The following is an 18,333-nucleotide window of genomic DNA, read 5'->3' as shown; positions in this document are numbered from 1 at the left end:
TGATTTTCCATCCTTCTCAGAGTAAAAGCCAAAGTTCTTACCATGGCCTATAGAGACCTATATGATCTGGTCCCCCTCTCTGATGGCATTATGTCCTACTCTACCCTTCAGTCATTCTTTTCTAGCCACACTCTTTGCTCTTCTTTGAACACACCAGAAACTTTGCACTTGCTGTTTCTGCCTTTTGGAAAATTCATTGTGGCTTGTTCCTTTACTTTATGGTATCTGCTTGAGTGACACCTTTTCAGTGAAGCCTTCCTAGCCTGCCCTTTAAAATACCCACTCACTCCCACACCACACACATCCTCCTTACTCTTTAACTTGGTTTATTATTGCCATAACATTTACCACCATTTCACATTCGTATTCTCTCTCTGTCTCCATATATATATATGTATGTGTATATATACATATATAGTTTAATATCTGCTCTTTAAGTTTCAAGAGAACAGAGACTTTTGTTTTTTTGAATGAATGATCAAAAAACAAGCTAGTACTTAAGCTAGTACTTAAGCTGCTCATAAAAATTTTTTAAGTTAATAAATATCTTGGAAGAAGTATTCCCTGTTTCTTTCCAGGGATAGTGCCTTCTCTTATACACTTGGTTTTATCCCCTTTGGAGTCCTCTTGAGACTTGTTCTGTCAGAGGAAAATTAGCTCTCTACTGCTCTTTTCTGTCTATAAAGAAGGTCAAGTCTTTTCCACTCTGAAAAAGGGGGAAAAATCTTGGAACCTTGCATCTTTGTATAATTACTACTCTTTTTCCTTCCCATCGTTGCTAGACTTCTTATGACTCTATTTTTGATGTCTGTACTTACTCACCTGTGGTTTACTCCTTAATATCATTCACTTCTACCAGTTCCATAGAAAGTACCTGTGAAGCTCACCAAGGGCTAATTAGTAAACCCATTTCCTTTTTTCATTCTTCAGTCTAACTTGACTCTTGTGGTGCATGACACTACTCCTCCTGTGATGCCACTCTCACGGTTAACCTACCTTTCTGACTATTCCATCTCAGTCTCTTTCCTTTCTTTCCATATCTCAGATGTTGCTCTTCTTTAGAATCTGATGCTATGTTCTCTTCTCACTAGAAACTCTCCCTAGACAATATCATTCATTTCCATATACTCCTTTATGCTGATGAGTTCCAAATGTGGATCTTTAGGCTTGGCTTTACCTGCACTCCAGGCCTGAATTTCTGAGTTTACTGGAATTTCCATCAGGATATTCTATAGGAACCTCAGATTCACACACTCAAAACAAAATTCACTATCTTTTTATCAGTTGACTTTTTATTATTGGTTTAATAATAGCTCTACTCCATATGGTAATTGTAAGGATTAGATAAGAAAATGCATACAACAAACTTAGTCGAATTCTGGGACATAGAAAGCACACACTAAATAGTAGCTATTATTATTACATGACAGTCTCCCCTATTAGACTGCAAGCTTCTTGAGGACAGGGACCGTGTCCTCAAACCTAACACTGTCATTGACTTGTAATAGGTGCTCAGTAAAGGTTTGTTGAGTTAAAATGAATAATAATAATCATCATCTACTGAATAAATGGTTTATGTAACCATCTGAATTAGCTTAGTCATCTTGTTTAACAGTGGAACAACATTTGATGTTTATTTTTTCTCCCTAGGTGCATTGTGTTGTAATCATTCAAAGGATAACCAAATGTGCCGTGATGTATGTGAACAGGTAAGATTACATAATAATTACAGAGGCAGCCAGACACAGTGGTTCATGCCTGTAATCCCAGCACTTTGGGAGGCCAGGGTGGGAGGATTGCTTAAGGCCAGGGGTTCAGGACCAGCCAGGACAACATAGCAAAACCCCTGTCTCTAAAAAATAAAAATAAATAAAATTATAGAGGCTACTAGTTATACAACTATTTATTAAGTATAATTGTTTTTGGAGAAGTCTGTTGGATAGTACCTTAACTGATTGTCCAGGGTTCACATCACCAATAATGGGCAAAGTGACTGTCTGCTGACATGATACACTGAGAAGGAAAATATTATAATTGCATAATTTGAATTATGAAGAAATAGTCGGGCAAACCCAGTTTGAGGAATATTCCTCAAAACATCAACGCCTGTACTCTTTAAAAATGTTAGTGTTATAAAAACAAAGAAAGGCTAAGAAACTGTTACAGATTAAAGGAAACTAAAGAGATGTGACAACAAAATGCAATATGTGATCCTGGATTGGATCCTGGAATGAAAGAAAATTGCTATAAAGGACATTATCAGGATAAATTGGTAAAATTTGAATATAGACTGGATATTAAATAGTAGTATTATACCAATACTGTGATCCTGAATTTGGTGATTATATTGTGGTTGGGTGTGATGGTGTCCTTGTTCTTAGGAGATACATACTAGGATTTAGGAATGAATGAACATAATGTCTATAACAAATTCTAACATAGTCCTTCAAAATAATAGTATGTAATAATAATTTGTGTATATATAGAGAATTAAAGCAAATGTTGCAAAGTGTTAAGGATGGGTGCATCTTGATGAAGACCATGTAGGTATTCACTGTACTATTCTTAAAAGTTGTCTGTAGGTTTGAATTTTTCTGGTTGAACCTGTTTATGAAAGTTCCACGAAGCACTACCCATTCATAAAGCCCTACCTTTCTTTCAGGCTTGGTCATGTATGTCTAGCCTTAGCACTCGAGAAATAATAGTCTCAATCATCTTTTAGAGGAGTCTTCAAGTAATAACCTGGATCTTGTTATTTTTAAAACTGAGAGAACTACTTAACTGGGACTATAACTTCTCATAAGTAATAATAATGTAGACGTAGAAAGATTTTGCAAGATACGGTCTGATTATAAGACATGACACTGATTCAGCTCATCTAAATGGCTACCGGAGAATTCAGTGACACGTCAAATCACTATTGCAAATTAAGTTTGCTGCACATTTACTGCCAGAAGAATAGCTTTTTAAAGCAAAAATGGCCCCTCGATGATGTCATAAGGAAGCTTTTAAAGTAGCTCTGCTACTTTGGGAAACATGACTTACCTGACATTTCACTTTGTTTCTTGCTTTTTCTACTGATGTTCTATAGGGTGAATGATTTTTAGGAGATATCTTGTAATGAGGCACCAGCAGCAGGCAAGGTCTAATTTCTTAAAATCTGGAATGCTAGGAATTATATAACTTAGCAAATTAATTGAATACTATAGTCACCCTAATAAAGAATATTCTTCCCCAACCAAGTTCTTAACTAATTGAGAAATAAGGCAGATAGGTCCAAAAATATTACTTTTATTACTAGTTACACAGATGTCGAATGTGACTTTTATCTCTAGGCACACACTAAGTGACAGAATTAGACTTACTCCCAGAGGAGGAGAGGTAAGGGATGTGTTACATATGTTTACTTTCCCCTGCCAAACTCAATGGTCAGCTAAGTCAGCCATCCTGATCATGGGAGAAGTGTATCGGGGTGTGGAGAGAGACCAGGGCTGTTAAAACTCATAGAGCTCACTTCAAAGAGAAGGAAATGCTGTGAGTGAGGAATCATTATTTCTTCAACCAGTAGGGAATGCAGACAGGATGGAGTCTTGATGACATTTAGATTTTGAACTGAGTAAACAGCATTCTTGATGACTCTAGGAGGTTAGGGAAAAGATTTGGTTTGACGAGAAGGTGAGCTGTTGAATTATCAGTGAAAACCACTATGTGAAGATAGGGATTTGGAATTAAAACTTTTGGAATTGGAATTTAGGTAAGAAGTCAGGGCTGGTAGCTTATGATATTCAGCAAAATACGTGTGATGGTTTACAGTGAAGCTGTCAACAGTGTCAGATGCCAAAGAAAAGTCAAGGAGTTTGAGATCTGAGAAAAGGCCCTTAGTTTTTTTTTTTTAAAAAAAAAGCCAATTAGTGGAAATTTTAAAAACATCTCCCTGCAGCAGGGATTTTTGTTTGCTTTGTTTATGATGAATTCCTTGGTGCCTAGAACAGTTAAAACAGTATCTAACACTCAAAACTCTCAATAAATATTTCTAGATCAACTGGAACAATGGAGCTAAAAGTCACACTGCAGGCATTAAAAATTTTTTAATAAAAATATTTACAGTTATGTAATTTTTCAGACTTACAAAAATGTATTCAGTTTTTGTATATGTCTTACCTGTATATATTATGAATTCCTTGAATATAGGGATCGTGTCTCATTTGCCTATGTTGTATCCATGTCCCTGCTCATGCAAACTAATTAGTTAATATTTTTGAGTTGATTGGTGAAGAAATGGGTACAATGAAAGGAAAAAGCTGGAAAAGTTAGTAAGTGCAGGAAGTAAAGATTAGTTTCGAGATGAAAGGTTTTTACTTGTTTAAAGACAAAGGAAAAATGAGTTATGACAGAGGAAGGAGATAAGTATGGGTAAAAAACTTTTCAGAATTCAAGATTGTAAACCCTGTGGTCTGATAATTTCTGCCTTGAGTGGCATACAAGTTTGGTTATTAAATTTTTTGCTCTGAGATGATTTGTATAATTATAGTATATATTCTAGTATGTATTCTGAATAAGCATTCGTCTTTCTTTTTAAGTGTGATTACTAGTTGTTTAGCAAGAAAAGTGACTTTATATTCAAGTCTACCTTATTATCTGAAAGTTTACATAGTATGTGCTGGTTTATTTAAGCTAAATGTATTTCTAATAAGTATGTGTTTATCAGTTTAATTCATTCTACTTTATAGGATCATAATTTTAGAGGCAGAAGGGACCCAATAGATTATCTAACTTTTTAATTTTGCTTATTAGCTATTCAGGAAACCAGAAACTGGGACCTAAATTTTATTTTACACTTCTCCCTAAGTGCCATGCCCTTTACTATACCCCTTTACATGCATTATTTCATTTAATTCTTACACCCAGCCCTTGAAAGAGGTATTGTCATTATTTGTATATTATAGGTAAAGAAATTGAAATATAGAAGATTTAAATAACTTCCCAAGGCCCCAAGCCAATTAGTTGAGGAACAGGGACTCAAACTCAAATGTGTCTGATTACAAAGTCCATACCCTTAGCCACCAGGATATAACTACCTCCTATGAGGCCAAGTAATTTGCCCAGTGGTATTCAGAGTGTATTTCCAACTCTCAGTTCTATATTCTTTCGATTGTTCTAACCTGTTTCAAGTGCTTGTAGGTTTTTTGCCTTTTTTGTTTGTTTTTGTTGTTGTTGTTGAGGGGAGATGGAATTGCAGGAAGAAGGAATGAGTGAGAGAGCGTAGCCTTCCCTGTGCTTTTTCCTAGTCTGCTACCAATGTTATATCTTTCGTTTTTTCTTCCTCTTTCTCTTTTTCATTCTTTCTTATCTTTCATTGTTGTCTTTTTCAATCGATTTTTCTTTTCTTTCACTCTTCCTTTTATCTTTTTATAATAGAAAACTTTAAGTGTATACAAAGGTAGAGAGAAAAGTGTAATAAACCCCCATATTCAGCTTCAATATTATTAAGTGATGACCACTTGTGTTTTATTTAAATCTCTTTTTACTTTCCCCACTATATTGAGGCAAATTTATGTAGCAGCAAAATCTCAATTGTCATATTATTTGATCCATAAATTTTCAGTTTGGAGCTACAAATGATATGTCATTTAAAAAAAAAGATAACCACAATACTGTTATTACTTCTTTGAAAATGTAATATTCAAAAATCTAATTATTCAGATTTCTTAATTATTTTATAAGGTTTTTTTAGTTTGGATCAGAATTCAAGTGATATGTATGTATTGCAGTTGGTTATATGTTTTTTAAATATCTTTTGATCTGTAGGTTTCTCCTTGCAATTTATTTGATGATTAATTTGATCATTTGTCTTATAGAGTTTCCCATAGTCCAAACTTTGCTATTCACATCCCCCTGGTGTCATTTAACATTTTCCTCTTTTCTCTGTGTTTCTTAGTAATTGGCAGTTAGATTTAGAGCAGAGCTATCCAATGGCACTTTCTACAATGATGAAAATATTCTAGACCTATATGGTAGCCACTAGCCACGTGTGCCAGGTGAACACTTGAAATGTGCTTAAAGAGACTGAGAAACTTTAACTTTTAATTTTATTTAGTTTTACTTGATTTAAGTTTAAATACCCACACATGGCTAACAGCTACCTTAGGAGCCAGATCCAGAGACTTAGTTTTGTTTAAGTCTTCCCCAAAAAATGTCTCTTTTTGTGATGTTAACAGTCATTGTGATAATTGTCTAAATGCATTAATTCACTAGGCATTGCAAAATAGTGATATTCTATCTCTTTTCACTTCTTAATTGTAGTTGGTAGTTTTGGAGGAAAATGGCTAATAAATAAGCTAACTGGAGATAAATCCTTTTTCATTGTCCATAGCATTCATGGATTTTACCGTCTCAGCTATTTGCAGGTAATCATGAAGGTCTGTCTGATATGTGTAATGATTTATTATTTACTGAAACACCGAATTGTAATTGCATAACGTCCTATTTGGAAGTGAGCCATTTAGCTTGGTGAGTGAACCTTTGTCAGCTCATCAGCATCAATTAAAAGAAAAAACAGCTTTGTTTCTATCTTACAGCATTTTATGGAGAATTTATATGCCATAATGCTGTTTACGAATTTGATCTTCACCAGTATCACGGGTTTGATGACAGTCTATTTTTCACTGTTACCAGTTGACTAAAAGCAATGTACAGAACAGTTTAGAATAAACTTATCTTTTTTTTCTTCCTTCTCTCGCTCTCTAACCCCCAGCCTCTAAACAGGTTGGTAGCCTGGGTTTCTCCACTTTTTTTGGTCAATAGAAAAGGGTCTAGACTTGCTGTATTTGGACTTTTCTTGCTTATTTGCGAAACTAATCAACGCTTTTTAAGAAATGTTACCTCAGCTTAACTTAGATCATTCTGAAGGTTTTCCACTTATAAAAGGAGCCAGGCACGGTGGCTCATGCGTGTGGTCCCAGCACTTTGGGAGGCTGAAGCGGGCGGATCACTTTGAGCTCAGGAGTTCAAAACCAGCCCTGGCAACATGGTGAAACCCTGTCTCTACAAAAAAATACAGAAATTAGCCAGGTATTTGTGGCTCATGCCTGAGGTCCCAGCTACTTGGGATGCTGAGGCTGGAGAATCGCTTCAGCCTGGGAAGTGGAGGTTTCAGTGAGCTGAGATCACACCACTACACCCCAGCCTGGGTGATAGAATGGGACTCTGTCTTAAAAAAATAAATAAAATAAATAAAAAGGAAGTTGGAAAATATTCTAGACTACTGATAAATCTAGAGGATAATAAGTTTTACCTCTTCTTATTTCTTATAGAAAAATGCCACAAAAACTTTTTTTTTTTTTTTTTGTCAAATAGATTTTCTCCTCAAAAAGTGAATCCCGACTAAAACATCTGTTGCAGCGAGCCCCAGATTATTGCCCAGAGACAATGGTAAGTCTTATTGTAACTTAACTGTAGAAGCTTCTGTCTAAATGAAACTATCCGATGAATGACTTTCAGAGTTAGCAAATTTTTAAATGTGATTGGAATTTGTGGTCAAAATAAAATGTTAAGTTTAACTTAAATACTTAAAAAAATCTTCATATAAATTGCTAGATAGAATATTGTTTTTCTTCTTTTATTATCCTATGATATAGATCTAAAAACAATCTTAAATATAAATGTGTTCCTGTCTTTAAATTTCATTATAGTATTTTATCTGGGGTCAGGCGCGGTGGCTGACGCCTGTAATCCCAGTACTTTGGGAGGCTGAGGTGGGTGGATTACCTGAGGTCAGGAGTTCGAGACCAGCCTGGCCAGCATAGTGAAACCCTGTCTCTACTAAAAATACAAAAATTAGCCAGACGTGGTGGCACACGCCTGTAGTCCCAGCTACTCCGGAGGCTGAGGCAGGAGAATTGCTTGAACCCAGGAAGGGGAGGTTGCAGTGAGCTGAGATAGCATCACTGCCCTCCAGTCTGGGCGGCAGAGTAAGACTCCGTCTCAAAAAAAAAAAAAACAAAAAAACTGGAACTTAGAATTTTATTTATTGTTATAGTTTGACTAATTTATGAAAACTATAATAACCAAATCTATTTATTTTGATTTTAGAAAATTGAATTTGGGATAAGGGAAAATATATGATTTATTAACTTTCAATTTTCTGACGTACTGTAGATATATTGCTTACCTATCTGAATCAGGTAACTTAAAAGGTCTCTAATACTTGGGCTGTCCTCAGTGTTTGGGATGCTCATGTGCTAGACCAAGAAAGTGTGAGTTTGTTTGCAAGAGCCTCTTTAGATATGGTGGCTTGTATTATGTGAAGGGGGAAATAAGATGATGATTAAATAGTTCTGACTGACACATTCCCTTTAGTCTTCAGTTTTGTCTATAGGCTTGGAAACAGTGATTTCAGTAAGTATCCTGAGTAACTAGACTCATCGTTAATGCTCTCAGATGGGAAAAGAACAAGGAATATTTCTGTATCTCAGCTTTGTTCCCGCCGAATAGCTGATTGATGTGCCTATAGTTCTAGAACATTGACTGTATAGACATAGCCATAATCAAATTAGCTGTACATAATTTCTGTAGAAATTAATTGTCATATTTAGGAACTGGTTATCTACATAAAAGCCTTTTATTGGTTACACTTTTAGGTTGAAATTTGGAGTTGTATGAATTCATCTTTGCCAGGTAAGCAATAAAAGTGGAACATTTAGCACTGAATTTTAAAAACTTACTGTGTGAATGTAAAATTGATGTCATTGTCCTGGAACCTAATTTATTCTCTGGAGTTTCTATCCTCTCTTTCCCTTCAACACCTACATTTTTTTTTTTTTCTAAGACACAGTCTTACTGTGTTGCCCAGGCTGGTCTTGAACTCCTGGCCTCAAGTGATCATCCTGCCTTGGCCTCCCAAAATGCTGAGATTACAGGCATGACCCACCATGTCCAGCCCAAATTTTCAAATACATAATTTATTCTCACTCACTCAATCCTTAACTTTGTTCTCTTGTCTCCACTTCTGCCATTCTACTGAAACTAGTCTTTGAAAGATTACCAGGATCTCTTGGTTCCTAGATCTTAGGGCTCTTTCTCAGTACTACTGTCTTTGACTTTCTTGAAACACTTGATATTATTGATTACTACCTCCTTATGACTCCACCTTGGCCTCAGAACCTATTCTGCCTTACCTTTTTTTTGCAGATGGAGCCGTAAGGACTATGGTTATTTCTGTGTGTGGTCTTCTTCCCTTCTGTCTTCACATTCACCTTAGTAATCTCATTCCTTCCCAGAACTGTTAACTAATCAGCTCTGAGAAGGTAATTCTCAAATCTAAATCATTGTTTGTAACTTCTAGATATCTTTGTGGACATCTCTACCTGGATCTCTGCATCCAGGTGCCATCTGAAGCACAAATCCAAAATCAAACTCTTAACTGCACCTCTTGTGAATGATACTAGACTGGAAACCCCCAAGTTATATTTTACTCCTTGTTCTTTCTAGTTCCATTGACTCTCCCCTTGCAAAATTACACCTGTCCTCTCTATTTCTAGTTCAAGTCTTTATTCTTACACTCTTGGGATAGAATATTATAATAACCTTATAACTGATGTTTCAACACATTATATCTTTCTTTCCTATCCTCTTCAAAAATAATTTCTCAGAGGATATTCACTTCCATCAGAATAAAACCCAAACTCTCTAGCCTGGCACTCATGATCTCCCAGGATTACAGCCTATTTTCCAGCCCTGGATAGAGCCAATTTCTTGAAAAAAAAAAAAAAAAATCTTATACCTTATGTATCTCTGAATTCTAGAGGCTATCGCACTGTTTAAAGTTTGTATTTCAAACTGGTTGCCTTTCTGAAATTGCCCACCTCCTTGCCTGTCTCCTAGTTATCCTTGTACCCAGCATCCTTAGTATCCTGTAATTTTCTACACACACACACACACACACACACACACACACTCTGTTGCTAACAAACTGTAATCTCCCAAATAGGATAAATCATATATTTTATTTATTCTGTAATTTCATAGCCCACATAACACCTAACAGAGTGCCTTGTACATAGTGGGAGCTTAGTAAATATAAATGCTTGTTGGATAATTTAATATGTTCTAAGAGGCCACTGGATACCTGTAAACAGCAGCATACTTCATTATGATATAGCAAGTCACAGAGTTTATGACCTATGTTGATTCCATTTAAAATTCTTTCCAACATGTGAGGAACCTGAATAGCAAGCAGCAAAGATTTAGAAGAAACTATACTAGGCAATGAGGCTAGATGTGAATTTGTTACCCCTTGTACCCTTAAGACACATAGAGATAAGCTTATAATATGCAGTATTTTTAGTCAATTTTTATAATTGGGGTAGTTTATTATATTTTGAAAGCTTTGTCTATCTGTGAACCATTTATTTGCCTTGTTTTACTTTTTAGCAGAATGCTTCTATTTGTTGTGTGAAGTCCTAGTTTCATTTGGGGAACTATGTTACTTATTGCCTTGAATCCCTGACATTTTTTTTCAAATATAAATAATAATCCAACTTCAGATAAACTCAAATTTATATTTTAAACTCAAATTTATATTTTACATAGAAGCAGCATAAGGCAATTTTAAAGGAGATAAGGAGGAATTTGCAGCATTCGTGCAAGCATAAGGCTTTTCTCTTTTCATAATTATTTCTTGTATCTCCTACTTTTTTTTTTTTTTTTTTTTTTTTTTGAGATGGAGTTTCACTCTTGTTGCCCAGGCTGGAGTGCAATGGCACAATCTCAGCTCACTGCAACCTCTGCTTCCCGGTTTCAAGCAATTCTCCTGCCTCACCCTCCCAAGAAGCTGGGATTACAGGCATGCACCACCACGCCTGGCTAATTTTGTATTTTTAGTGGAGACGAGGTTTCACTATGTTGGTCAGGCTGATCTCGAACTCCTGACCTCAAGTGATCCACCCATCTCGGCCTCCCAAAGTGCTGGGATTACAGTTGTGAGCCACCACACCCAGCCTTTTGTTGTTGTTGTTGTTTTCGTTTTTTGTTTTTTTTGAGACAGAGCCTTGCTGTTGCCCAGGCTGGAGTGCAGTGGTGCAGTCTCGGCTCACTGCAACCTCCACCTGCTGGGTTCAAGCAGTTCTCCCACCTCAACCTCCCGAGTAGTTTGGACTACAGGTGTGTGCCACCATGCCCAGCTAATTTTTGAATTTTTAGTAGAGATGGGCTTTCACCATGTTGGCCAGACTGGTCTTGATCTCGTGACCTCAAGTGATCTGCCCGCTTTGGCCTCCCAAAGTGCTGGGATTACAGGTGGGAGCCACCGAGCCTGGCCCTATCTCCTACTTTTGCCTTAGGATTCATTCATTGACATTTATGATTGCAAAAGGGGTTTAAAAGCAAATTAGAAGCCCGGGCATGGTCGCTTACACCTGTAATCCCAGCAGTTTGGGAGGTCAAGGCAAGCACATTACCTAAGGTCAGGAGTTCAAGACCAGCGTGGTCAACATGGTGAAACCCCATCTCTACTAAAAATACAAAAATTAGCCAGGCATGGTGGCAGACGCCTGTAGTCCCAGCTACTCAGGAGGCTGAGGCAGGAGAATTGCTTGGACCTGGGAGGCGGAGGTTGCAGTGAGCCAAGATCGTGCCACTGCACTCCAGCCTGGGCGACAGAGCAAGACTCCATCTCAAAAAAAAATTAGAACACTTTTTATAATTTTATCATCTTTCAGTTTCACAATAATTTGGTTGGAAGAGTCACTGCTGAACATAAATTGAACCAGAATAATACATGGTCATTTTGCCCCATGATTAAATGTGCCCATCAAAGCCAGATATACCTGACTCACAAAAATTGCCCCTATTTGCTAAGTATCAGTTTTTAAACAGGATCATGAATTTTATGCTATTCTAGGTATTTACTGTTTTGAATACAGTAATACTTGTGCCCTTTCTTGTTAGTTTGCTTAAATTAAATTAAAATCTTTGCCTCTGATTAACAGTCTAACAGTAAGAAAGCTCTCTTCCTTGCTTTCCTTCCGTTGTATGTCCTCTGGTAAAGATGTTACCTACCCAAGAGTGAGAATGACTTAAAGAGCATTTAGGGTGGGAGGGAAAAGAGAAAAAACAAAAGACCTGATAATTATGCTGTGAGGGACTTTGAAAGAGACTGATAGCAGTGGAAGTAAGGGTAAAGGGAGGTCCTTAATAATTTTGAGGCCCTGCTGTCTGAACCAGTTTTCTTATGGACACCTGCTTTGACTTTTAGTAGTAGCCTTGAAACATCTGGCATGCTATCTATTTTTATTGCTACTTATGACCAAAACATTTAAACATTTTGTTTTTAAGGTGTGTTTAAGAAGTCTGATGGCTGGGTTGGCTTAGGCTGCTGTGAACTGGCTATTGCCTTGGAGTGTCGACAGGCATGCAAGCAGGTAACACTGGGCAGTCAGGCTCTCAAACATCATGGAGTGCAGTTTGGTTTTAGCTGTGCATATGTCTTGGGCCTTGCCTACCTCCTAGCTTTGCAGAGGTAACCTGCAAAAACTGCAAATTTAGCATTTCTTGTATAGACCATTTCCTTTTAGACTTGCTGTTTTTTTATTTATGGCTGCTGCATATGGCCTCAGCCTTCTTTTATTCTTTCTTATTGTTCCTTGTCTCTGCCATGCAAAAAAGAATATTATAGGAATTTAGGTCATCCATACTTTGCCTGCAATCATGCTGAGTCAATGCTGATGATGGCTGGGTAAATGTAGGCTATGCTTGGATGAGAACATTTGACACAGTTGGCTTATTTTTTCATCTCCTTTTCTCTGTTTCATCATGGCTTTACCCTGAGTGTGTTCTTATATCCCTTCTCTGCTCCTAAGATGAATCTGACTCATACAGTGAGTTATTACTTATCTTTGATTTGATATAGTTCTGCCCCAATTCAGCTTAGGTGCCTGAGTTTGTCCTCACTTTGCATATTTAGTAGTGGTTTCTTAGCAAGGAAAAACTAGCCACTTGGTTCCTCTACTGCAAGTGGCAGAAATAGACTTAACTGGGAAACTGGAAGTGGTTAGATGGACCTGAAACCACAGTTAGAAAGCCTTCTCTTATTTTCTTCTTCTAGGGACTTATCTCGGATAAGAGTATATGAGATATGGTATCCCCTTCACTTTCACAGAGACGACTATCCTATAGCCTGAGCAACAGTCTGGGCAGCACATGACCTAGCTGTCTGCTGCTGTCCTCCAGGCATTGAGGTGAAGCTGAGTTGCAGAGGATTTGAAGTATAATGGGTTTAGTGAGTTGTAAAACAGTTGCTGGCCCATTCTTCTTCTTGCTCTCCCTGTCCTCATCAGCTGGCCTGTTCTAAATTGCACGGGCCTAGGTGATAGAGCAGGAAGAATGGAGCAAGGAACCAGAGCTCCCAGCTCTGGAATGGAGACTGACTCATGTGGGAAAACAACCACCCCTCAGCAGATTTTTTTTTGGCTTCTTTTATATAGAAAGTATATACTTAAATATGGCAAATAACTTGCTACTTCTCTAAGCACCAGTTTCCTCATCTGTAGAGGGGTTAGTATCTTCTTTATAAACTTGTTAAGAGACTTACACAAAAATAACTTGTTAAATGCCTGGCATAGTACCTCTTCCCTATTTAGTTGCCCCCTCCATTATATACTCAGCAAGTTCAGAATGAAAGTTTAGAATGTGAAGAGTTAAAGAAAAAGTAAAATGTAAGTGCCCTGGCAGAGCTTCACAAGAAAATTTTCTACAGAGTGGAATTCAGCTAAAAAAAAAAAAGTCCTCTGATTTACAATTTCCTTCAAAGACATCTATTTTCTGAAATAACAAAAGGACTGTGTTATTATGTGAGATTAAAGCCATAAAAGTTAGAGCAAAGCTCTAGAATATTGAGTAGCCCTACAGATGATGTTTGTTTTAAAGAAATTGCATGAAATTTGTTTGTTGTATTTTAGGAACTTTAAAATATTTGAACATAAGGTTTTCCTTGATGAAATAAAGGATACTATATCAGTAATTAACATATGCTAATTTATGTTCTTTTTGCCCTGTGCTGAATAGCATGTATAATAAATTAATGGAGAAATTTGTTGGTTTTTAGGCATCTTCAAAGAATGATATTTCCAAAGTTTGCAGAAAAGAATATGAGGTATGCATTTTATTTAACAAATGTGGCTAGCCTATTCAGATGTTATCAGAATTAACAAAATTACTTAAATTTTTAAAATGAATTTATTTTTATACAACTTCCCTTTTACCTTACAGAAAATTTTGCATTGACAAGAATGTCGTTTACTGTGTTCGGAAATGTTATGATTTTAGTTGATTTTTGTTGAAATGAAGTATTAATTTTAAAGAAATGCCTAAATCTCACATACAAAGGATTTAACCTATAATATTTTTATTACAAAGCAACTAGTTGTACCCAAGGTTGTGAAATAATTTTTCTCATGTTTCATGTTCTCTTTTGTCTCATCTCCTATCTCTTGACCCATCCAGGTGGTATTCATTTCTATAAACTACCTCTAATCATAAAGAAAAGTAATAAAAGAAAGAAAATCACAGGGCTAGTGTGAATAGCTCAGACTTTCCTAGAATCTTGCATTTGGGGGAAAAAATACTAAGTTACAAAAGCTATATTAAATCTGAAGGACTCTAATCTCAATGGTGGGATTTCTAACACTGATATCTAGATGGGGTAGATATTAAGGCAGGGGTATAGCGGAAGTATTTTACACCATACAAATATGTGCAGAAGATTGTGCCTGATATGAAAAAACCTCCTCATTGGGGCTACTTTGTTCATTTTCTAGAACTCTGTTCTTAAATGTGACAGTATTACAGTTTTTTGTAGTGTAAGGCTATGTAATTAAGGATACTTAAGTGCATATATCTCATGCACCATTTTTATATACAAACATTGGGATTCCTATTGCTGTGTTTTCTTGGAGAAGATAGAATAGCTCTCTTAACTACTTCTAGGTTATAGTTTTTATTTTTTTTCTTTTCTCAAAGCCTATATCTCTTATTTTTAAACTTGACAGTCTTATTTATCTTTTGTTCCTTTGTACTGTTTGCTAAGTTATATCTATTCCTCTGAAGACGAATTTCCAAATTATAGATCTCCTCTGTTCTTATTGAAAGGAGCCCTGCTACAGAGAAGTAAAAGATCTTTATTTTCTTATCTCTCTATCTTTGAAATAACCAGTTTTAGTTTCTCTTGAACAAAGTGGCTAACTGTGATAATTCCTTCTTTTCTCCTACATGATGTCTGACACTGTCCATCTTCCATAGCCTGTCCTCCGTTATTTTAGTGTGCTTCCTTCTCTTGTCTGGATTTCTGCATTGCCCTAGGAAGTCTGCCAGTATGTGTTGATGAAGGACAAGACAGGAAAGGTAAGAGAGACAAACTGTCCTATGATAGAAATACTAAGAATAGTTTACTTTTCCCAGTCTATCTTCCCTAATTTGGCCTAGAATTAAGCAACCATTTTCCAAAAATCTGTATGGCAAAAGGATCCTTTTGTTTTTATATTAAAAGTTGATCCCACAGATTCTTCAATGTAAGACTCAATTTGATTTCTTACATGTTATTTAGAAATGAAAATAGAGATAAGAGTACTTTAATGCAGGAAGGGTTCTGCATTATAAACCTCATATAACAGTCACTGTCATGATTGTTGAAGTCTAGTCTAGACATAAAAGCTATTTGTTATAAAGTGAATTGGGTAAATTTGGTGTAATATAGCCTATTTTAACTGGACTGGTTGTTTATCAACATCAGAATAATTTATAAACTAAGCTTTTAGTATCTTTTCCTTAACACTGGAATGGTCCCTGGGATGAACTTGCAGATGTGTAAGCCATTTCTATAGGCTTGCAATTTTAAGGGTAGCAGTTACCCTGGAGAGTGGTATAGTTTATGTATAGTTTGTATAGTTTGTATAGTTATGTATAGTATGTATAGTTTGATTTGAGTTTCAGAGAATGAGTAATTACATGTGGAGGAGCTGATGTTTTTCTTTTTTGGTAAGCTGTTGTAGAGTTCCTTTTGAAGGGATTTGCTAAGAAATTTACTTAAAGATTTAAAATTTTAATGCCATTTAAGATTTTGTCTTGTTCTAGCCAACCTAAGATAAACCAGTTCAATGTAAAGCATTGTTACATCAGATTTTATAGAGTCTGGTTTTTTTCTTATGCAAAGTAACAAGTACCTGTTGAATACTGAGAGTTTTATATATTAGAAAGAGCATTAACTGGAAGCAGACTTAGTTTAGAATTCTGATTAAGCAACTTTTAGCATAACTCCAAATACTAAAGAATTATATCTAATTGAGTTAGGCTAATTAAAATATATACTGCACACATAAGGGCTCAGGGAAATAAGAAAGCAGAGCAAGAATGTTTGGAGTTATCAGGAAAAACGTTGCAAATCAGAGAGGGCTGAAAGGATTGGTATAATTTGGGTAAAGACCTAAAGACCTAAGACTGTGGATCAAAGGTATGTTATCAAAAATGCACTTGGCTTATGCAGGAGGAAAAGAGAAGACAGACCTATTTTGGGCTGCAAGTCTGTGCTCGGATAGGTAAAGTGGGACCAAATCCTAAAAAGATGGCATTTTGAGGCTCAACTCATTATTAATGAGAGGGTGATGATGAAGGTTCTGTAAAAGGAGACCAATATATAACAAATAACAAAGCCAATATTTTAGAAACTTAAACTCATAGTCCTCTGCAGGCTAAGTTTTAGATCCCACTAGCTTAGCTAAACCCCTCTAGCTTAGCTAAAAAGAGATAATAAATCCCAGACTAGGATAATAGTAATAGAGTCAAATATTCAAGAATAAATCAGAGATTCAAAGGCAGAATCCATCAGCAAGATTTGTTATGATGGATTGAATATAGATGATATTCAGGGAGATAATCTAATCTTTTAAGCCTAGTTTCCTGGCATTCATTTACTATTCTTCTATACTTAAAGGTACTAGTTAAAACTTCTCTTTCTGGCAATAGGGCAGGCTTGCTTCCTGGACCAATCCTCCAGGTGAAAATAACTTAAAATGCTAGATGAATTTGCCGGAAAGAAAATACGGAATGCTCAAGCTAAAAACTAAATGAAGGCAGGAATCCAGAGAAGTAAGAGCAGTAAAGAAGGCATTAGCTTTGAGGGCATTTGCTGAATCAATTTTTATAGCTTTGTAGCTTCACGAGGCTCAGAAGTCAGGAGACAAATCCTGGGTTCTGATTGAAGGTGGAATATCTAACTGAAATCCCCTCCCCTTCCCACCAATAAATTTGGGATTCCAAAGGGACTATACACTTAGTATTAGGGTGACCAGGAAATATGCTCATCTCCCTTTCCAGGTGGATCTGCAAGGAAAACTGCTTCTCTCCAACATTAGTCTTATTCCATTGAAAATTCATAACTCTAAGCTGGTCTTCACATGAGTTTGCAGCCCAAATTTGTATCAAGTGAGTGTTTGTAAAACCTCAAGCTGAGAATTTATTTCAAGTGGTTCTGAAATGGTAGTGGCCCTCAGATGCTTGAGAAAAGGTAACACAGATCCTCTCTGAAGGAACTGATCTTGTATTTCAGACCTCTTGGGATTTCCACAGATAAAGTCCTAAGGAAAAATAAGCAGTTCCCAATAAAAAAGTCACAGAACTCACCAAAAAACATGATTCATTAAATAAAAGCCAACAGGAACAATGGTGAATGGAATCAGACCTAAAGATACTTCAGATATAGAAATTATCAGATGCAGACTAAGATGTTTAATATGTTTAAGAAATAAAATAGGTTTACAAATATGAAGAGGAGGCCGGGTGTGGTGGCTCACACCTGTAATCCCAGCACTTTGGGAGGCTGAGGCGGGTGGATCACCTGACGTCAGGAGTTTGAGACCAGCTTGGCTAACATGATGAAACCCCGTCTCTACTAAAAATACAAAAATTAGCTGGGTGTGGTGGTGCACACCTGTAAATCCCAGCTACTCGGGAGGCTGAAGCAGGAGAATCACTTGAACCTGGAGGTGGAGGTTGCAAAAAAAAAAAAAAAGAAGAAGAAGAAGAGCAAGCCTACTTGAAAAAGAATCAAAGAGAATTTCCAGAACAGTATAATTGAAATACAAAAACAATGGATGGGTGTTATAATAGTTTAGGTACGGCAAAGAAAGTAAATTGGAAGACAGAACTAAAGAAATTATATGGAAAAGAAACACAGAGGGGCATGGGGCTAAAAAATAGTTTAGGACACAGGAAGGATAGAGTGAGAAAATCCTCTCTAACTGGAGTACTAGAAGAAAAACAAATAGGATGGGCAGGAGCAGTGTT

General features: G+C 36.4%; 1 protein-coding gene across 3 annotated transcripts in view; it reads left to right on the top strand.

The window, feature by feature from the left end:
- RECK (reversion inducing cysteine rich protein with kazal motifs) overlaps positions 1 to 18,333 on the top strand; it is an 88,024-nt gene that overhangs the window by 14,972 nt on the left and 54,719 nt on the right. For 2 of the 3 annotated variants that reach the window (XM_054502547.2, XM_054502551.2), the window contains exons 2-6: positions 1,651 to 1,709; positions 7,357 to 7,431; positions 8,640 to 8,676; positions 12,334 to 12,419; positions 14,102 to 14,149. In XM_054502547.2, the coding sequence (XP_054358522.1) occupies positions 1,651 to 1,709; positions 7,357 to 7,431; positions 8,640 to 8,676; positions 12,334 to 12,419; positions 14,102 to 14,149 (305 nt within the window). Of the gene's footprint in view, positions 1 to 1,650; positions 1,710 to 6,373; positions 6,408 to 7,356; positions 7,432 to 8,639; positions 8,677 to 12,333; positions 12,420 to 14,101; positions 14,150 to 18,333 lie in introns of all 3 variants that reach the window. The other variant, XM_054502548.2, reaches the window with a different exon arrangement.

This window comes from Pongo pygmaeus, chromosome 13 (assembly GCF_028885625.2).
Source record: "Pongo pygmaeus isolate AG05252 chromosome 13, NHGRI_mPonPyg2-v2.0_pri, whole genome shotgun sequence".
NCBI classification, from domain to species: Eukaryota; Metazoa; Chordata; class Mammalia; order Primates; family Hominidae; genus Pongo; species Pongo pygmaeus.
This window is presented reverse-complemented; position numbering and strand designations above follow the sequence as displayed.